Genomic DNA, 23,054 nt, shown 5'->3' on the forward strand with positions numbered 1-23,054 from the left:
GTAAGAGAAGGAAGAGAAGCTGATCTTGATAATGATGATGGTAATAATTTATTATGTAAAACCAAGCACCATATATAAAGCACCAGGTACTTCACATTCATTGCCTCATTTGCACATTTCTTAAATGTATGACTCGAAAGATTTATATCCATTTAACCAAGTTCCCGTTACTACTCTTCTATTTCAATTTTTTCTTTTAATTATTTATTCTCACTAATGAGCTTCAAAATTATTCTACTAAATTCCACAAAGGAAACAAATGGAATTTTAATGGACATTGTACTAAACCTACAAAATGACTTAAGAAAAAATGGTATCGCAACTATATTTCAGACTTTCCCCAGGAGAATAAGTTATATTTTGTCATTCCTTTAAGCATATTGTTTCTTGTACCTTTAATGAAGTTTATTCATTTTATTCTATAGGTCTTATTAAAGGCAATATGATAACTATCAAATGATCATATTTTTATATAGTTAAAAGATATTAATATCTTTTTAGTAGTATAAAACCCATTCTATAAAGGAATATTCTGGTTTCTTCTTGAGAAACACTCAGAATGATTCCTTTACATGCTTGAACTCTTCCATCCATTTTTTATTACTAAATGTCTTTCACTTTTTTCCAAATAGTGGGGTCATTTTCTTGAAGTTTTCCTTCATAAAGGGGCACATGTTAACTTCTAGCATTTTATATTTAGCAACTGACTCTCACTCTGTATAATTTTATGGAATCACCAAAAGCCACTCTCTTTTCTGGTAACAGAAGTGGCTGCCATTCAGACTCCCTTTTGGAAACAGGGATTAAAAAGAAGATATATAATCAGATAACCAGTCACATAATCTGAGCCAGGTCAGACTGGTTTGAAGGATCTGAGACAGAGGGAACTGCTCTCTTTTTCTTTGGGATCTACCGAGTAACTGGGAACACCCGCTGTCTCCCTGCAACCACACAGACAGAATCTGTCTGCAAGAGGGCCATGTAACAGCCATGCAGCAAGGGGAGACAAGGATTGATAACACAGGGAAGATGAATCTAAGTACGCCTCAAGGGTGCTTGAATTTTCCCATTATGTAAACCAAAAATTTCTCCCCATTTACTTACTGGGGCTGATTTCAGATGGCTTCCCACCACTAAACTAACAAACTCTTAGCCACTGGAGCCTCCTCTTCATGTTTATCGACAGTGCCAAATTTATTCTTTATTGCTTCCAATTAAAGATTTTAGTTCAATCAAAAAATGATTTTAAATTTCTTCCTTATTTCTCCAGACTCACTTTAGCCTCTGTTTATATTTTATCATCTCATTTTATGGCCTCTGAATCTCCATTTGTTCTCTCTTCATGATCCTTTACTTCGTATCATGAACAAGTTTCCTCTGGACAGGTGGTGTTCAGTGCACCAGGTTATATTCTAAATCCTGCACAAAAACAATGATCCATTTTACTTCACCCCATCCCTACTGGGCTAGACATCTGTACTCAATGGAGTTCCATCCATACTCCCTACCGACACCAAACAAAGTTACCCAGAACCACCTTCTGTGTGATCCTGGGGCTAGACTTGTTCAATAAGGAACTCATATTTTGGAAATGGAAGTAAACAAAGGTCTTTTTTTTCATGTACAGCCAGACATGGGAGCAAAGGACTTACTTACACTGCTCCCTGTAGCAAGCTTTGCCCATTTTAGATAGTGATTTATGACTCAGTAAGTGACTTAATAAATTAGAGACAAGACAAGCTTCCAAAAGGACTGACTTAGAGTGAAATTCAAGCACTTGAAGGTGTATAGGTTGGGGGCTGAAATAAGACAGCCAGTGGAATGCCACCTTGGGGGCTGAGACAGTCTGAGCAGAGAGACCAACAGATCACATCCAATTGTGCTTGAAAGATAAAGGAGCTAAGGCAGTACCATGACAGGATCAATAAGGAGCCAGGCCTAACTTTTGGTTTCCTAGGTCTCGGTTTCCCCAAGTTATGGTTTCCCTGAAGTGATTTGGTCAGCCAGGACAACCAAACAGAAATTACCGGGACTGTCCCTGGCAACTGTCTCTGCCTGCCTTCAGCCAATCAGAAGTTACTAAGTGGCTGGAAAGCCCGTTAGACTGTTCCCAAAGACATACCCCCATTATGCAATGCTGGAAGATTAAAAACCCTGCACACCCGTAGCATGGGGCTGCTCACTCCAAGGAAGCTGCAGTGCCAGTGAGTCGGACAGGAGGCCTAGCTTTAGCTAGCCAAAAAGACACTTTGTTTGTTGCATCGCAACTTGTCTTTGTGTGATTTCTCTGGGGAGATCTCAGCCCAGTTTAACATGCCTAAGCCACCCTTTGTTGCTCTGGTGAGGGTTAAAATGATTCTCTTCTAAATCTGAGGTACAGATGTGAATGGTGTAACCTGTATTCAATCTATAATCTTAAAACACCCATTCAGTTCTTCTCAATAAATTCTTTTGATTTCCTTATAAATTTTCACACCAGAGAGGCCCTTCAGCTTTCTACCATCCAACAGACATGTAGACTAGAAACTTTTATTTAATTTTGTTTTGGGAGTCACACCCAGCCATATCCATTTAATTCACGGATATATGCTCAGGGGCTACTCCAGATGAGGCTCAGAAGACCAGAAGCAGCACTAGGCATCAAACGGTGGTCAATCACATACCAGGACTTACCCTTGTACAATAATGTATGTGTTTTAAAGAAAATGACAACTAAATTATTAAATTGGAAATATCTTTAAAAATATATAAAACCTTTCAAATATAAATACTTGAAGAATCTGATAGTTAACACTAAACAGAAAAGTTTCCAGAGATGCAAATGAGTCCTAAAGGAATGAGTAAAATAAGGAGCTGCGTGTAGTACAGTAGATCATTAGTGGCATCGTCATTATGCATGAAACATTTTTGTTAGTTTTCTTATTTTTTCATTTAATTCTATTGCCATCAAAATCTTGAAAAGAAGCCACATCAGGCATTCCTAACTAGACCATCTCAGAGACAAACAAAATATTATAACACCTCTTTGAATATGACATCCTGAAGCAGTGTTATTATAAGTCACATTTAGGAACCATACAGAGTCACAAATGTTTTCCCAGTATCATTTTACTGGTTACTTTTTTAGTTTCTGATGGAATAGAACTTTTTCTTACTGATAAGTCTTTATGAATATTAAGCAAGGACATACATGATTCTTGAAAAGAATATTAGGTCTCTTGTTTCCTTCGCCAAATACGCCATTCTTAATACACATTGAATTGATTACCAATACAGTGTTTTGGAAAAGTAAACCTTTCCAGTTTCATCACAATACTACCCAGACTATGTTACTATCAAACTTGAGCTGGCAGCCTAAAATGTGTTTGACTTCCTTCAAACTATTGGACTTCATGGCTCTCATAAGACTGATGAGAACAATTAATGTTACTGAGGTTTTTGTTGCAAGCCCATCTTTAGGGAAAAGTTACAGAAGAAGAATATCTCTAGTTTCTCTAATTGCATTAGAAAAAGTTGGCAAGGGTGCATCCCTCAAGATACAAAAGGATTTACATTGACTGGTTTTAATCATGCATTATAATATCAACAAGAAGATAGGTAGTTAACATAAAGCTTTTGAATACACCCTTTAGACCAAAATACTTCTTCATAGGCATTTTATAATGCTCTGGCATTTTTATAAATATAAGCTTTTTAATTCTTTCAAATCCATAAGAAATACGGCTACAGTCTTTAAACCCGGAGGAGGACCAAATAGGATGAGTATTTTGTGGAAAGAGCTTCTGGGAAATCCTTTAAATATATCATCTCATTTAACATTTTCAAGAGTCCTACAAAGTCGGTATCATTGTCCCAATTTTACGAAAGAAAAAACTGAGACATGGAGTTCTTAAATAACAGGCCCCAAGCCATTCAATTTTCTTTTCTATTCTATAGTACCACATAAGATAGTCTAAGAAATAATTTTTCCACTTTGTGATCACTGAATTGGTATAATATAAGGCTTCTGTCACCAGAATATGCTTTCCTTTGAAACTCAGAGGTCAAAATTCAATTGCAATGAAGGAAATACCCCCTTCCTCCCTCCTTATTCTGCTTTGTCATATCTCTAAAGGGATAAAGAAAAGGAATAATTCTGAATGGAAAAATCACTCACATTAGCCCACTGATCAATGGTCTAAGAATAAAATGCTTAGCCACAAAAGGAGCAGAAATTAAAAGCTTTGAACTGTGATCACTTGAGTTTCATGGGGCTCTGGCAGATTAGAAAGCTGACTTGATTTGAAGGAGAAAAAAAGTCAACTTGCACTGTGTGTAAGAAAATCAGATTCACATGAGACAACACATCTTATTTTAAATTAAGGCGTTTACAGACAAAGTGCAAAGTAATGGTGGCATTCCACGTCAGGAAAGGCTAATTTTATTAGCAAATTCTCTGCAACTGAGTATCACAGGTGCTGAACTAGGACAGAAGACAGTTTTGTCTTTCATAGAGACACTGCAGCCTCATCTATTGAACCAAGAGATACATTTTCTTTCCTGAAGACTTTCAAGACCTACTTCTAAATTTCATATTGTAGAGACAACGAATGTATTATTCTAAGTGCCTGGACTCTAGGGGAATACAAACTACTTCACAGGTAGAATACAAATATCGTTCTCTCTTTAAATCTGAGTAAACAGTCTTAAACACTTTCTAAATCCTATTATATGGACAAACTTTGCATGTAAAGGTTGAGCTGAGCAGACAGAGGAGTGTAAGTAAATACATCCTTCTCCCATAAGTACACAGTATTGAAGAGAGGAGAAAAGGGCTTTATACTCTAGTCCCTCAATCCCTCAATCAAAGACCTTTTAAAAGAAAAGGCTGTGTGTTAAAATCGTAATTCTGGTTCTATGATAAGGAACTTCTGTATTTGAATGTCATTGATTCATAGAGTTAGGCAGTCTCCAGAGGTCTGTCCTACGATACCAGCCCACTACTCTCCCATCAGCTTCATGGGAATGCAAAGTTTTTCAGCAACAAAACCTGGGGAGTGCTTCGTGGTTCTTTCTTGCAGGGCTCTGAATTCATTTCTCTGAATTCTGATGATAACCTATTTTGAACCTCATTTTTAAGGATTTTATTTAAAATCTCCACAAAGAGCCCGTGTAACCTTTAGGAGGAAAGCTGCAAAGTGTAACAAAAGAGGGCTTGGGAATTTGATACTTTCTTATTTTCTTTTTCCGCATCTACAAAGTAGGAATCAGGATGGGGATTTTGTGGGAATCGGAAGTGAACAAAGTCTTGGCACAGTATCTCCTGTGCTTGCTAAGTGATAGTTATTCTGATTATTACAGTCATTCTGTAGGCAAACAGTTCTTCCAAAATATCCCCTTTAAATGACCTTGCTGGTAATTGCAGACACGGCAGACTCTTCATATCAATTTTACATCGTTTCAGAAAAGTGCCTTGGTATTAGCAACTGTCTGTAGATTTGGATTAAAATGTAAAATCTCACTGTATTTTTACATAAGCATCAACCTACTGCAATTTAATAACCATTCACCATTGCTCTCTTGCAGCTGGGACCCTGGGGGTGCAAAGAAAGAAATTCCCCTTTCTCAAGAGAACTAAGGGGTGAGTAAGTAAACTGTGTGTGAAAAGACAAAGTTGCTTCTGGTACTTTTTCTTTCCTTTTTTCATTCGGTGGGGGGACAGGGGGACTGAGCAGGGTGTGGGGGTTGGGCCATACCTGGCAGTGGTCAAGGCTTATGCCTGGTTCTGCACTCAGGGATCACTCTGGGCAGGCAGAGCAACCATATGGGGTTTCGGGGATCCAACCCGAATCCGCAGCATACAAGGTGAGAATTTTACCCATTGTCCTATCCCTCTGGTCCTTTTCTGGGATCTAGGACAGAGGCATTATCATAACTGACTCTATCCCAGAAGGGACCTAACAAACAGGTTCTATATTCCACCTAGAGTGAAGAAACCCAGGACTGGGAGACAAGTACATTGTTCATGGGAGCTTAGTAAGAAACTGTTATATGCCACCAGGATGGGCAGGCTGAATGAGAAAAACACAAAAGTGATTGGATGCTGCGCCAGAGAAGACACCTGTTTTCTTCAGGAGAAACTCCTTGCCTCTCAGCTTCTGGTTTCTGGCCAACTATGAGGGCTCTTGTTCTCGGAATCCCTATGGGCTTCAGTTTGACTGTCTGTTCTCATAAGCATCCACAAAGCATCAATAAGGGGGGATATGCTCACCCACACTTCTAAATGGAGCCCTACGTCATACATTCCAGAGGCCCTCACTCCCATTTCTTCTGCAGTTCTAGACCAAAAAGGAGGGAGTCAGGGAAGCTGTGGAAATGCTCGTTGTATCCAACAGGTCAAAGGGGCCCATGTTTATCTTGTTCAAAGCAGAATTAACAAAGCCTGCAAAACCCTGACGATGATGGAAAGGCACTCCACAACGTATTAATGACTGTGAACAGAATAATTCAGATGTTCTTCTGTCTGGATGCAGAGATGAAAATGAATTGGGAAGTCCTTTATGAATAGGCATATCATGATAATCACATTTCAATGATCTCTCCATTTGCCTTGATGTGAGTTAACCCCAATTTTCCAGAAAACCATGCGAAAGGGCTTCCTTACATTACTCTGGTGTTTCATGACCTCCATGGCATGTTTTAGTTCAGGCGGCTCCTTCATGTGTGCATAATCTGAAAATCCTTTGGCCGCATCATGCTTCTGCTTGTAAGCAACCTTTAAAAACACAGGTAGTTTGTTAGTTTTATTGAATGGCTCATTACATTCTTATCTGTTAATTTTCAGGATTTTGCTGAAATTCCATATACTTGTGTACCACCATTGAGGGTTACATTTCCTAAACCTCTTAGACAAGATAATATACACAATGTTAAAATGTTAGTGCTTCCTTTTATTTATTTTTTTTAAATTTATTTATTGAATCACTGTGGGAAGAGTTACAAAGCTTTCAGGTTTAAGTCTCGGTCATACAATGATCAAACACCTTTCTCTTCACCAGTACTTATTTTTCACCACCAAGAACCCCAATATACTCCCCTCCCACCCCTCCCAATGCCTGTGAGGCATATGATTTCTACTTAACTCTCTATCTACTTTGATAACATTCATGACTTGGACAAAAGATGCACCATTATTGTTTAGAGTTTCCACCCAACAATCAGAACTGCTGAAAAGGCATAGTGAAATAATTTGTTTTCTATAACTGGTTATGAGGACCATATGATGTTGCGCAGCCGCAGTAGTGGCTGCACAATTTTGGATTTCTGATATTTTATTTATTAAGTCTGGAGGGATTTCTGCCAAGAGCCAGATAATTACGAGATTGGTTTCTGTGCCTCTGGAGCCATGGCTGTGCCGGAGACTCACTCGTGGGAGGGGGCAACTCGTGACCTCAGTAGGGCGTGAAGGACAAGCCAGTGCTTCCTTTTAGACTCCTAATTCTAACTCTGCATTCATACAAAAAAATCCTTCACAAGACGGCAAAGTCCCTAGTTGTGTTCCTTGAACTAATATCATAGCCACAATTTAGGGAAATTATCCACATCTACAATTGTGCTTAAGGCACATCTTATGTGCCTTATGCTTAAAGCACATCTACATAAGTGCTCAAGGTTTAAATTTGAAGCAAAGAACTGAGAAAATAGAGACATGATAAGACAGTTTAAAATGAACTGTCCTTCGAAGCTCTGGAAATGTTCCTTGTATCCAACAGTCAAAGGGGGCCATGTTTATCTTGTTCAAAACAGACAAAAGTCTGCTAAGTCCTGCTGACACTGGCAAGAAATGCCACAAAGTTTTAGAGACTGTTAATAGAATAATTCAGATGACTTCTAAGTCAGTCAAAAGGAGAGAGGCAGACACAGAATGATCCCTCTAATACGTGGGACTTAAAGATACACAGCAAGGTGTATTCATAGCAACAAGGGGCCAAAGTGAGATAGTAATCAAGGTCCACGGAGAACTAATCCACACAACTGAACTGGGGGTGGTAGAACTGAGAGGGAGAGAGATTGGGATTCTTAGAAGAAGGAGGTGGATACACTGGTGATGGGTTTGGAGTTGTAATTATATGCATGAGAAACCATTAATAGTATTACTGTAAACCACAGAATCCAAATCAATAAAAATTTCTTTTATAAAATAGAGAAAAAAATTAATAAAATGAATTATCCATTAAAAAATCATTGTGATTTTGTATAGGTACAACTTTAGCAGCATGTTATATAAGCTTCACCAATTTTTTTTCTTGATCTATTTTTTTTTTTGCTTTTTGGGTCACACCCAGCGATGCTCAGGGGTTACTCCTGGCAGAGCTTAGGGAATTGAACCTAGGTTGGGTGTGTGCAGGGCAAACACCCTACCTGCTGTACTATTGCTCCAGCCCTACTTCATCAAATTTTTGAAGCTTTGGGATAAAATGTAAAATGGAGGCAAAATTTCAGATGTGTCGAATCCTGTCCTCTATTAAGAAATGAGCATCATAGAAATATCATTTATTATCACTCCATTTAGCTCAGCCCCTACAGAGCTAGAGAGAAGGTGTGAGAAAGACTAGTTTAGAAGTAAAAGTAGCCAAAACTAAGCAACATTTGAAAATCAAAGACAGCCAACAATTCTCCCCTGACTCTTAGTCTGTTTAATTTTCCTATTTATTTCCTTCAGTTTTTAATTATGCTGTTTCAACTTTGTAAAATTAGTTATTTTCAGTCTCCCTTTCCTGGAACACATACTGTCTAGTTCACTGAATCCTTAGAACTCGGAATAGCACTTGTCTCTGGTATAAATAGTAATTAAGTATATGCTCAATAAGTGAATAAATGAAAGAATAACTGAGTGAAAGAGAATAAAAAGCTAATTGAGATATAAAAAGCTAATTTTGATATATTCTCACAAGAGAATAACAGCAGGCTGGAGTGGTAGTACAGTGGGCATTGTGTTTGCCCTGCATGCAGTTGACTTGGATTACCCTGCACATCTCAAGGAGTGATCCCTGAGCAAAGAGCTTTAAGTAAGACCTGAGCACTATCAGGGAGGCACAAACACACCAAAACAGAGAGAAAGTGAGTCAGAATGAGACAGAAAGAAAATAAAAGGAATTTAAAAAGAAACACTGGAACAGTATTATTCACCCACCCCCAAATATCTACTTAAGGAAATTCTTACCCCTAATATGAGCTCCTTGGGAGATAATCATTCTTATCTTTTACATCTTATAATATTCTGTGGCTACAGTGAATGACACAAAGTAGAACTATGATAAATGTTAGTGAATGAATGAATGAGCTTATTAAGTATTCTTGTGAATTTAAACTCTGCATAGGCAATCCTCAGTAAAATTAGCCTCCCTTGAAGCTAATATACCTGTCCAAAGGATTAAAATAATACTTACAAAACTAATTTTTAATAACCAAAAATATCAAAACTTACTCTGAAGATAGAAAGCCATTTTCCAGGACTATGAATATGTAATTTACTGTGATCATCAATATAAAGAAAGGAGTTTGGCCTGAAATTTATATGGAACAATAAGCCCCCACAAATAGCTAAAGCAATTCTTGGGAAAAAGAAAATGGGAGGAATCAAATTCCCTAACTTCAAACTTTACTACAAAGCAGTAATAATCAAAACAGCATGGTACTGAAACAAAGGCAGAACTGCAGACCAATGGAACAGGGTTGAATACACTGACATCTCCCCTCAATCATATGATCATCTAATCTTTGATAAAGGTGCAAGAAATGTGAAGTGGAGTAAGGAAAGCCTCTTTAACAAATTGTGCTGGCATCACTGGATGGCTACATGCAAAAAAATGGGCTCAGAACTCTGCCTAACACCATGTACAAAAGTAAGATCAAAATGGATTAAAGACCTCAACATCAGACCAGAAACCATAAGGTACATTGAAGACAAAGTTGGCAAAATCCTCCATGACACTGAGGCTAATGGTATTTTCAAAGACGCCACGCCACTGGCCGAGCAAGTGAAAACAGAGATAGATAAATGGGACTATCTTAAACTAAGAAGTTTCTGCACCTCCAAAGAAACAGTGACCAAAATACAAAGACAGTCTACAGAATGGGAAAGAACATTCACCGAATACACATCTGACAAGGGGTTGATATCAAGGATATACAAAGTACTGGTTGAACTCCACAAGAAGAAAATGTCCAACCCCATCAAAAAAATGGGGCAATGAAATGAACAGAAACTTTCTCAAAGAAGAAATCCAAATGGCAAAAAAGCACATGAGAAAATGCTCTACATCATTAATCATCAGGGAGATGCAGATCAAAACCACAATGAGATACCATCTCACACCTCAGAGACTGGCCCACATTCAAAAGAACAAAAGCAACGGATGCTGGCACAGATGTGGCGAGAAAGGGATACTCCTCCACTGCTGGTGGGAATGCCGACTGGTTCAGCCCTTTTGGAAAACAATACGGACGATTCTCAAAAAATTAGAAATTGAGCTCCCATTTGACCCAGCAATACCACTCCTGGGAATATATCCCAAAGAGGCAAAAATATATAGTCGAAGTGACATCTGCACTTGTTTGTTCATTGCAGCACTCTTTACAATAGCCAGAAACTGGAAGAAACCTGAGTGCCCAAGAACAGATGACTGGTTAAAGAAACTTTGGTACATCTACACAATGGAGTACTATGTAGCTCTTAGAAAAGATGAAGTCACGAAATTTACATACAAGTGGTACAATATGGAAAGTATCATGCTAAGCGAAATGAGTAAGAAAGAGAGGGATAGACATAGAAAGATTACATTCATCTGGGGGATATAAAATAACAAAATATGAGATTAATACCCAAGAATAGCTGAGATCAACACCAGGAGGATTACTCCATAGCTTAGAGGCCAGCCAGGTATTCTAGGGGAAAGCGCAGTTCAGATAGAGAAGGGAGCACCAAATAAAGGGTGTTTGGAGGATACTCCCAGGAGAGGAGATGCAGGCTAAAAGTAGACTATGGACTAAACATGTCTGCCACTCAATGCCTCTTTTGCAGACCACAACACCCAAAAGGAGAGAGAGAACTGGGGGGAATGCCCTGCCACAGTGGCAGGGGGGGATGGGGGGATGGGGGGAGGGATACTATCCATGGTGGTGGAAAATGGGCACTGGTGGAGGGATGGGTATTTGATCATCGTATAAACGAAACCCAAGCACAAAAATTTGTAAATCTACAACTGTATCTCATGGTGTTTCACTAATAAAAAATAAAATAAAATAAAAAGAAAGGAGTTTGGCAGGGTAATACCATTTCACCGAAACTCTTCAGTGCCATCCTCGAGAACATCATGCGACGACTGGAATGGGAAAGAATGGGAGTGAAGATAGATGGTCAGCAACTACACCACCTCCACTTCGCTGATGACATCGTTCTAGTAACACCAAACATTAGCCAAGCGGCACAAATGCCGGCTGACTTCGACTGTGAGTGTGGAAAGGTCGGACTGCAGCTGAATCTCACGAAGATAATGTTTATGAGGAACAAACTCATTCCTGACGTTTCATTCACTCTCAACAGAATGAACATCTCCGAATGCAGCAGGTATGTGTACTTCGGTCAAGAACTCAACATGATGAATAACCTGGCACCTGAGTTGTGTAGGAGGAAGAGAGCAGCATGGAAAGCCTTTAAGAGCATCAAAGAAATAGCTAAGAGGAAGAAGAACCTCTGGCTCTGGGCACATCTCTTCGACTCCAGCGTTCTTCCTGCATTAACATACGCCTCAGAGAACTGGGCCCTACAGAAACAGGATGAGAACGCTATTTGGATCTCCCAAAGAGGAATCAAAAGAGCTATGCTTGGAGTATCACACTTCACTCAAGTGAGAGAAGGAATCTGGAGTTCTGTCCTCCGTCAACGATCGAGAATCAGGGACGCAGTCTTGTTTGCCAAAGCGTCGAAAATCAGATGGACTGGACACATAATGCAATTTGGAAAGACCAATGGACTAGAACCCCCTACTGACTGGATTCCATGGGACGTCAAAAGCTCACGTGGTCGCCCACCTACGAGATAGTGAGACATCTTCACCAAGACCCTGAATGAATGGTTTGAGGCTTTTTGTGTTCCTGGAGCGAGCAGACGCCATTGGGCTACACTAGCATGAGACAGGGACGAATGGAGACGTGACTGACGCCTGCTTGAGCAAATTGATGAGTAACAGGATGTCAAGTGATCAAGTGATCAATATTTAAATCCCTTTTCTGGCTTTCCTCCTGAGTTTTTCTTGGGAACTACTGAAACTCCTTTGAGTCTCTAAAATGTTCAAGCTCTGGTGCCAAGTTCTTCTGCTGAGACCCAAGTCTCTATTTCCACTGTTACATCTATTTGGTTACCCAGGAAGGATCCAGTTCACAGAACAGAACTTCAGATGTGGTAACACAGTTGTCAAGAACTTCCATTCCCCTAGACTCCAAGTGAATTAAAGCACTGAATCTCTCTCTATACACATACTGCAATCTTCTTTCTTTCTTTCATTCTTTCTTTCATTCATTCATTCATTCTTTCTTTCTTTCTTTCTCTTCCTTTCCTTCTTTTGATTTTTGCATCACACTAGGCGATGCATATGGGTTACTCCTGACTTTGAATTCCGGAATTAGTTCTGGTGGTGCTCATGGGACCATATGGAATGCCAGGGATCGAACCTGGTTGGCCATGTGCAAGGCAAAACCCCTACCTGCTTGTACTATCGCTCTGACCCTGATATTCTCCTTTTCTTGCCACGAGTTCTGATTAATGTTAAGATTTTCGGGATGCTCCAGGTATGGTCCAACCTATTCTAATTAGAATTGTTTGTTTTAATCCAGGTGATTATTTCTCCTGTGCTCTGTGCTATTCATGCACCCACAGATCATATTTTCCTCCAGTGGCTGTGGGGCACCCATAGTCAGCTAACATCCTAACTCTGCTTCAGTTCTGCCAAGCCCTGCTCTCATATTCAATTCTGCGTATCTGGTTGTATTATGAAGGCTCACAGACAGCACCTCAAGTTATTCCAGGGATAATTCATCTTGTTACGGTCTGTCCATCAATTTAATCCATCAGGATATTTCATTCTGATGAGCATACCTTTAAGTTTTCACTAATTAATTATGTTAAGCAGGAAACCCATTAAGAACCTCCATTTGGGTTGAGAAAGTCCATTATCTCAGTTCCATTACATTTCATCTTTGGGGGAGGGCAAGGAGTTTAATTTGCAGCCAAGTTATTCAGACCAGATAAAAGTTCAACTTCTATAAGCTATGTTCCTTCTTTTTAAACAAAAAGAACTAGCTTATGATTGTCTCCTTCAGTCTGCCTCCTGGTGTGTTTCATATTTTAAACTATCCTACTTGTGACTTTATAAACACACCCAACCCAGCTGATCATTTGTGAGAGAGAAATGGTGAGTCATGAAACACAATTTTAAAAGGCACTCTTTCTTTAAAAGGCTATGTAATTTTCTACTTGCTGCATTAAAATAGTCATTTCATTTATAGCTGCTACTAAGTACCACTTTAGAATTAAGATTATATCAAATTGGAGGCAGCTGAACTTCAATTTATCATATTAATTTTCATCCTTAAAATAACTAATGGAAAATTATGTCAAGCCAATAAATTTTCTGATTTCTGAGGTTTTGTGATTATTGTGTGGAATAGGCACCTATATTAATACTGTTGTCTTTTTTTTTTGGTTTGTGGGCCACACATGGTGGTGGTCAGGACTTACTCCAGGCTCTCCAATCAGGGATCACTCCTGGTGTGCTCAGAGTGCTGGGGATCAAACCCAGGTCGGCCACATGCAAAGGAAATGCCCTATCCACTATTCTATTGCTTAGGACCCCAACACTGTTGTCTTTCTACAGAGAAACTAGGTGGCAATTAACCTGTGCACCTAATAGGAGGACATACAATATTTTTAGATACTGTATAAATAAAATTATATCTATCTATCTAGCTATCTCATTTCATAGCTTATGTTCACACTCCATCTATACATACACGATCTAGTGGACTAATGATATAGTACAGCAGGTAAGGCACTTCTCTTGCACCAAGCCAACCCTAGTTCGATTCCTGGGATCAAAAATGGTCTCAGAGCCAGGAGTGATTCCGGAGCACAGAGCCAGGAAAAGCCCTGATCACTGTTCGGTATAGCCAAGAAAAAAGAAAAAGGACATTCCCAAAAAATACTAATGAATTTTACAATTTAACATCATATGAGACCTTCACATTTATAATTTGTAGTGTATGTTATTACTACTTTATAGGCAAATGTACTGTAGTTCCATTGCATCAACCCAGAAATCTGTGGATTCTATAGAAAGAACCAGTTTTCATCACTCTCTGCAGATCTAGTGTCTGTATAGCCTGAATTACTTCTGTGACTGAGATGATTTAGCCTCTGCCTCAGCCAGCCCTGGTATGAAAATTTCACCATTTCACAATATATTATGCTCTATCATTTCACAACTATCCATCTCCAGAAACCTTCTTTGCGATCTTTGCTAATGAAGTTTGTATGGGGTGTGGGCATATCAAATAAACTAACTCCCTAAAGTCTCTACATCTCTCTCTCTCTCTCTCTCTCTCTCTCTCTCTCTCTCTCTCTCTCTCTCTTTATAAGTCATTTTCCCCCATCAGCTATTTTCCATATGGGCTACTTATCTAGCTCATTTTCACCTTGCTGTAGTCTGAATGAATGCATCTCAGAATGTTTGCAAATTGGCTTTAAGATAATCTTTTTTTTCAAAGTCAAAATATTGTAAGATTTTCATTAGAACTTGTAATGCCATCACATTTCAGAATTTGATATTCTAATTTAGATTTGCACAATCTATTTGTAGACGGCTAGTTGTATACTTATCACACCTACTGTCAAATGTTTCTTTCCTGATTTTCTTAGGAGAATATAAGGTCTAATAATTGCAATCTTAAAAATAATAAAACTGATACAGGTAGACATAAATAAGTATCATTGTGGTTAAATAAATCTTTGAAATATCTTATTCAGTTAGAGTTTTTGTACTAATAAGTTCAATGACTAATTACAATACCTGAAACATATATATACACATATATACACATCTATAATATATTTATAAAAAATATATTTATGTATTTTTACAGGATTCAAAGTCTGTATAGAATACTACATGTTAACAAAGTACACAATAACCTTTTCTGGAAAAAAATAACAGATTTCAAAATACATACATAAATTCTTTACCATGATGAGCTGTTTGCCACACTTTTTCTTAGAAAGATTAATGCTGTAGGAAGAGTGAAAAAGTTGTGCCCTTCCAAAACAATAAGGATATTATCTTCTGAAAGTGATATTATCTTCAGAAAATGAAATCTTCTGAAAATCTTTCTATTAAAGTAAAAATATTTTTTTCTTTTCTTTATTGCATTATTGGTGCCTGTCACATATTGGCTGTTGGGTTGTAACTTTTTGCTTTATAAAGTAGTACAGTTTATTAACAAGTGACTAGGTGACCAGAATTAAGTAAGAAATCAAGGAGCATATCCATGACCATCAACCAGACACCACCATGACCCTGAATATTTTTAGTCACATGTTACATAGCTGAGATTACCTTACTGCCAAGCTAGGTTCACTGTGATCATTTAACATTTGTAATGACAGAGTACTAAGATGTTGTACAAAGGATAACCATGTTCAGCTTTTTCCAGGAATAATTTTTTTGACCATTTTATGATAACCTAAGTCCAGGGCCAGAGAAATACTACAGGCAATACAGCACTTGCCTTGCATGCAGCTGACTCTGGTTCAAATAACCAGCACCACATATGACCTCCTGAGCCCCTCCAGGAGTGATCCCTGAGAACAGAGCCAGGAGTCAGCCTGGGCTCCACCAAGTGTGGCACAAAAAACCACCAAAAATGAAAAATTAATTATTAAAAAAGCTAAAACAAACCCTAAGTCTCTTATCCTTAAAGATAAAAAAGAGTCCTGAGGAAGAACGAAACGAATGTAAAAAAGAGAGGTATAAATAGAGACAGAGTGCCACATCTTCAAATTGAGTCTGTGTGTTTGTGTGTGTGTGTGTGTGTGAGAGAGAGAGAGAGAGAGAGAGAGAGAGAGAGAAAGAGAGAGGAAGAGAGAGAGAGAGAGAGAAATAGAGAGACTTAATCCAGGAAATACATAAGCAAGACAGTTGCTCTACCACTAAACTCCATCCCCCACAATCCATATCTCAAAAATAGGGATGAAAAAACTCATGAAATAGTTGTAAGGATTAAATCACACAAACACATGTGAAATACATAGAACAGGTATAGGTACTCTATTATTATCATTAATCTAAAATATAGCCAAAAGAATTTTAGCTATGCAAAAGAAAACATTTTATTTGAAAGAAAAATTCACCAGGTCAACAAAAATCAATTTTTCAAATATTTACTCACTTCCTGTGGGCCAAATACTGGGTATCATGATTGAACAGAGAGGCAAAACCAAATGACATCTCTGCTCTTGAGTTGCTAAGGGTTGCAATATTGATATAGATTTTTAAAAAATTAATTATGAAGAAAATAAAACAATAAGATAAGGGAGAAGCAGGTGAAATAATCTATTTTGAAATACTATTTTAATACAACAAATTATTTTTAATTTTAATTATTTTAGATTAGGTAACTGGTTCAGTGGTGCTAAAGTCTATTGTACTGACATACATAATCACTGACCCCTTCAAGTGTCCAGGACCCTCCACCACTGTTGCTCTGTCAACTCTAGTCCAATCTTCATTCCCTTCCCCTCTACCCTTATTTCTTGGTAATCTGTTTTGAAATTCAAGGCCAAGGGCTTGTCACTGTTCAATACATACTATTCCCTTGTTGTCTGTATACTTTGGATGAATGAGAGCATCCGAGCATCCAGTATTTGTCCTTTTCCGTCTTACTTCGCTTAACATGATGTCATCCTGTTCCACTTAGGATGCAACAAACTATTAATTAATCCTTTCTTTTTTTCTCATTACCATATCTATTATCATGATTTAAAGTACTAATAATTAGAGTTACATACATACATCATTCCAATGTCACACCCACCACCAGGGTACTCACTTCTTCCATCCACCAATATACCAAAGACCCTCCCAGCCACCTGCCTCCCATGGAAGCTCAGTTCTAGAGACAAAATCTCTAGTTCTGGTGACTTTTACCATTTTTGTTCCCTTATTATATTTCTTAATCGCATACATGAGAGAGATCGTTTTTATTTAGTTGTGGTAAAAATTATGTTCATATAGATGAAAAAAGCTAAACTCCTGAGATTCCACAAAATTATAAATCAATAATAAGTTGATAAATTCAAAATTTTTCATTTTTAAAAATAAATAAATTTAACAATTAATAGTATTAATATATTTTATATAAAATAGGTAAATCCTAAAAATTAGTGAGAAAAGAATTTTTTTAAGTTAAACATTTATATGAAATAGGTACATTCTATAAGAATACAATTTAGTAGGAAGTAAGGGGAGAGAATTTTTTAAATTAACTTTAAAGTATAAGTAAGCCTTTCATTCCCCCTGGCAGCCTGGTGGCCACCATCCTCCAGAGGCCACTGGACAATCAGGTTTGTACCTGCAGTGATGAGACACATGGGGCCTCATGGGATGGGGTAGATCCAGCCCTTTCCTCCCCATCCCAACAAGACCCCAAGTCACTGCCCACAAACGGCCTCTATGGCTCCTGATCAAGCTGCTTAATGGCCATGATCCCAGAAACTCAGAAACAAACCTCAGAACCCAGTGGCTTTTGGCAGAAATGCATCTGGACCCACAGTAGATTACTGTTGCCGGGCCACCCCAGTGGGGGAAGGGTGCTGTCCCTCTGCCTGCTCCCCTTAGGCTGCTTGGTGGCTGCCATCCTCCAGAGGCCACTGGACAATCGGGTTTGGGTCCTCAGTGATGAGACACGTGGGGCCTCAAGGGATGGGGGTAGAGCCGGCCCTTTCCTCCCCACCCCAATGAGACCCCAAGTCGCTGGCCACAAACGGCCTTTCTGGCTCCTGATCAAGCTGACTAACGGCCATGATCCCAGAGACTCAGGAACAAATCTCGGAACCCAGCAAGTTTTCGCAGAAATCCCTCCAGATTTAAATGTTAAAATTTTGGAATTTCAAAATTGCGCAGCCACTACTGCATCCACACGACATCATATGTTATTCATAACCAGCAACAGAAAACAAATTGTCTACTGTTGCCTTTTCAGCAGATCTGAGTGTTCGGGTAAAATCCCAAATTATAATGGTGGATCTGGTGTCAAAATATTGAATGTAATCAAAGTAGAGAGAGAGAGTAATGTGGAAATCATCTGCCTCACAGGTAGGGGGAGGGTGTGGGAATGGGGTTTTTGGTGGTGGAGAATGAGCACTGGTGAAGGTACAGGTGTTTCATTGTATGACTGAGACTTAAACCCTAACGCTTTGTAACTGCTCTCACGGTGCTTCAATAAATAAAATTATAAAAAAAATGAAAAAAAAGTAAGGTGGAGTTCATGCCCAATTCAATCAGCTAATCAGTTGCTGAATGCAGTACTCCTACATAAAAAAATAAATAAATATAAAGTATAAGTAAGCCTTTTAAAAAAGTCTGTTCTATCTTAAAATGGCAGTGCTGGTTTTATGTTAGAAAGTAATGCTTGAATAATATATCCTTTTTTACAGCAACATGGTATTCTGTTCACACAACAAATTAAATGCATTATATAGTCCTCATATGTTGGTGATTCCTTAAGTCTTCTCAATTCAAAATGAGTTTCCATGATGCCAGTTGGAAATGCATTTGCAACTTATAATAACTAAATTATGACTTACAGAGGCTCTTTTTGATAGCCCAAGATATTAATTCCAAATTAAAAACACAATCCTCAAAATAAGGGCACTCAGGACACACTTTTCTTTACAAACTTGTGTGTCTCCAATTTAATAGTGAACTCTTTATGGGATTCTTAATAAGCTACCAGAATGTTCTCCACTTAGATACCACACACTCAATCCCTGACAGATTTGTGTTTGATAGGAAATCTTCATCTAAGCAAACTGTTCTAACTATGATTAAATTTGTTGCATTCATAACTGTGAATCTGAGTAGAGAAAAATAGCACCACATAACCAATTAAATTCAAAATTGGATCTTTTTCATTCTCTATGATTCCATTGGTGAAACTATTGGTGACTGCATTAGAATACATTCTTTTCAAGTTTCACTCATTCCTTAATATAACTAATTTTTATTAGTTATATTATAGTACTATACATAGTAGTATATATATAGTAGAAACACAACTAATTTTTAAAAGCCAAATTATGTATACTAGGTTCAATATCGTATCTCCATTAAATAATGATTTTTGGAAGCCCTCACCTCACTTTGAAGCTGAGTAACTTCTTTTGCGAAGACACTGTCAATCGTGGCTGGCATTTGCTTATATAGAGAATTTGAGAGATCTGCCTTGGATGCACCTTTGTACTTTGCCTGGTGGAGAAAAGAAATAGGGACTTTTTTAAAAACATGCATAGAGAATTTTAAGAAAACTAGAAAGATGATAAAAAGGAGTTTCAGAAATAGACCTAAAAATATGAAGACTGCTTTAATCTTAGATACTAGTTATAATGAACATATTTTGAGAAAAGGAAAGAAACCCAAATCTTATGAAGAAAGCTTCAAATTGGACGGACATGCAAAAATCAGTGACTCGTTTCCTATTGAAACATAAGCACACTTCTAAAAGTAATTACACTTGTGTGTGAACCGTTTCACATGTTTGGTTAGTAAAAACAGTTGTAAGAATGAGATATTTGAATTATTCCCAAAATATAAGTCTTTCGAATTTACAGATTAGAAATTGAATGCAAAGAAGTGTGTTCCTTTTCATTCATCTGACCACCATCTCCCATATGTACTCCCACTACTGTTTCTGTACCTTTCCATCTTCACTCTGCACTGTCTCTGAGTCAGCATATACATAAAGAGAAATACTCCTTTACTATTTCCTCTTGGGAATGTTAGGCTCAAAATTACACACTAGACTACCTATTCCTGTTATTTCTTTGCTCTGCAGCTAACATCTTCAGGAAAAAAAGCATCCATTCAATAAGTTAAGCTAGTAAGCACAGCCATGCTTTTCCACACTGTTGACAAGTCCCCTCTCAAAGCTAGATCTGAGTGCTGATGGACTGGCCATCTTATATAATGTGTGAGGCCTGTGCTTCCACAACCCTTTGGACTTGAAAACTCCAGGAGGAAAATTTACCAAATTTCTTCCAAATTTCATGTAAGCAGAAACAATCTCAAGACTATACCATACTGATTTTCTTGCCACATAATATACAAAACACTAGAGGTCAGTCATTTCCTACACTATTTTGTGCATTCTCTGTCCAAGGATCTCTTCTAAGCAACCTGTACGTGGATGACTGAAATACTTTGTGAGACAAATCAGCACTCACTGTGCTTTACAATGCAATATACACAGTGGTCCAAAACACATTACTTGATTTTCCTACTGGAAAATGAATACAGTGCATTTCTCACTGTGATTTCATGACAATTATCTCTGCTGAACTGTGCCTGCTCAGAAATAAAATTGAGTTCCAATCACTTATCCACTTAGCACATTATATGAAATCAGCTGGTAAAAGTTACTTATCTTTAACATGATATTTGATCATTTCTACTCAACAAGTCTGCTAGGTAATAGAATACCAGAACTTCTTAAACTAGTACTTAGTGATTGGATGAAAATATCTCTTTTCAAGAATAAACCTACATAATAAGAGGGTAGGAGTCAAAATAAGACATATATAAACATAAAATCTAACAGACACAGGTAATAAAATGTATCCATTTATACAACTTTATTGGTAGAGTTTTTAAAATCATACAAACATAAATGTAACTAACTTTAAGCACTGTTTTGGAACTATTATTCTTGAGCTTCAATGCACAGAGTTTTATGGACAAAGACAGAAGCAGAGCATGCAAACCATGGCTCAAGCGTTGCTAACTTACCTCAGAAATGAAAGCACCAACATTTTTTACATGGTTTAGCATTGGAGTATCAGGCACAAACGTACACTTGTCCTTAGACCTTTGATACTCTTCCTTATAATGGAACTAAAAGAGAAAAGGGGAATATATATATATATATATATATATATATGTGTGTGTGTGTGTGTGTGTGTGTGTGTGTACAAAGAAAAACCATTTTAAAATCCCTTTTTGAACATAAGAGTTCACTGAAATAAAACCAGTTGTCTGAAGTCAATACTCAATGGTGAAATGGTGCTGAAAACAAGCCAAATCAAGTGAACTGACACCTACCCCACAGTGACAAGGTGCCAAAGAGGCAAAATAGAAACTGCACTTTGGAAAAGCCCAGTATTCCTTCTCATCCAATCAAAGAAGTTGCCTCCACAAATGATGTCCAGCTTGCTCAGCATAATTATTAAACATCCTTCATTTCCTCGCACAAGTGGCTGGCTTAATTGCTACTTTTTAGCCACTGACCTTAACATTAAGCCTCCGGTCATACAGAAACCCAGCTGTCTACCTTTAGCTTCACAAACAAGTGGTCATCGGGACAGATGTAACCAATGAAGAAGGCAAGGCAGAGAGGAAGCCACAAGTCATTACTAGGCATGCTTTTACCCACGCCCGCTGGATTAAAAGAGGCTTCCTGCGATTAACTAATTCTGCTCAACACAAACTCACCCACTTTCTGAGCACCCCCAGTCCTCCTCTGTCTCCTCTCCTTTCCCAAGAAGAGCAGAATCTTCCCAGAAAGCGACCCCTTGGTAGAGAGCCTTTGACAATGCCCCCTTGCAGAGGGGAAGCATCTAAACAAAAGGGGCTTCAAGAAGGCTCAACGGGGTTTGCACTTCCTTTCTCTGGCCCCCACCAGCAAATGAGTCCTTCCTTTTCCTTTGAGGAAAGACCAGAATCATGACTCTGAGAGAAGTGCTACATGGCTCCAAGAGCCAGAAAGAAGCCCAGATTTAGGAGCAGAAACTGTGCAGTGGCCCCAAGGACCCTGTTAATTGCCACCCAGTCTGCAATTGGAGAGGCAAAACTATGACTCACTGAGAGGATGAAGGTAATTTGGTAAAAGTTCTATCAACCTGTAATAAAGTCCTGTTCATCCACCCGAGACTGTACATACTTGCACTGGAAAAAAAAAGAAGTCCAGTTCAGTGATAAATTACATGGTCTCCCTAATTATAACCTAAAAGGAAAGTTTAATTGTCTCCTACATGGTCCTCCCAGGACTTGACTAATAGAGATGTTAGTTGATATTATATAAAGATTCTGGCTGAGAGGCTGTGCATGAGCTGAGCTATAAGCAGGTCATCAAATGGACGAACAAACCAAGTCAAGTTCTTTCCAAGTAATAAATGATCCCACAATGACTCTTTGCTATTTGATGCCCACCACATTATACATTTGCTTTATTCATGAAATCAACATTAGAACATATTTATCTTATCGGGCACTAAATTACATTTTTTTAATCTCCGCAGAGATTAACCATAATTTTAGGTCTCGGCAAATCACCCTCCTTAGTCACTAGTAATTAAATTGTTAATGGCAGTATGATAAATAGTAGGCTATTTTGATCATAAGGAGAAAAAATAATCTCCGTTATGTAATTAAGTGTGAGAGAAAATAACCTATCATTAGGCTTAAGTTTGGCTCATTATTTTTATCTCTCGCCACCATCTTTTCTGCTCACACTCACATTCCTCACTGCAGGGGGATGTGCTATGGTCATTCTTCTGATAAGCTCTGACCTGAGCAGAATGTGCAAGACAGGACTACGGATAAGGCTTAAGTATTTACTTCCTCTGCTCTGCAGGCTAAGAATTCCATGTTAAGTGTGGTCCCTATTTCCTTCTTTGGTCTTTTCCAAACACATACACAAACACATACAGTTTTACAGTATGGATCAGAATAAGCCAATGACATTAAATTTTT

At 38.2% G+C, this 23,054-nt stretch overlaps 1 protein-coding gene across 4 annotated transcripts in view; it reads right to left on the reverse strand.

Annotated features, from left to right (window-relative positions):
* NEBL (nebulette) overlaps positions 1-23,054 on the reverse strand; it is a 379,293-nt gene that overhangs the window by 89,090 nt on the left and 267,149 nt on the right. For 3 of the 4 annotated variants that reach the window (XM_056114775.1, XM_056114773.1, XM_056114772.1), the window contains exons 3-5: positions 21,093-21,197; positions 19,446-19,556; positions 6,644-6,754 (exon numbers count right to left, since the gene is read on the reverse strand). The exons of the other annotated variant lie outside the window; for it this stretch is intronic. In XM_056114775.1, the coding sequence (XP_055970750.1) occupies positions 6,644-6,754; positions 19,446-19,556; positions 21,093-21,197 (327 nt within the window). The remainder of the gene's footprint in view (positions 1-6,643; positions 6,755-19,445; positions 19,557-21,092; positions 21,198-23,054) is intronic. 4 annotated transcript variants of the gene reach the window in all.

Source organism: Sorex fumeus, unplaced genomic scaffold (assembly GCF_029834395.1).
Source record: "Sorex fumeus unplaced genomic scaffold, SorFum_2.1 ptg000026l, whole genome shotgun sequence".
Classification (NCBI taxonomy): Eukaryota; Metazoa; Chordata; class Mammalia; order Eulipotyphla; family Soricidae; genus Sorex; species Sorex fumeus.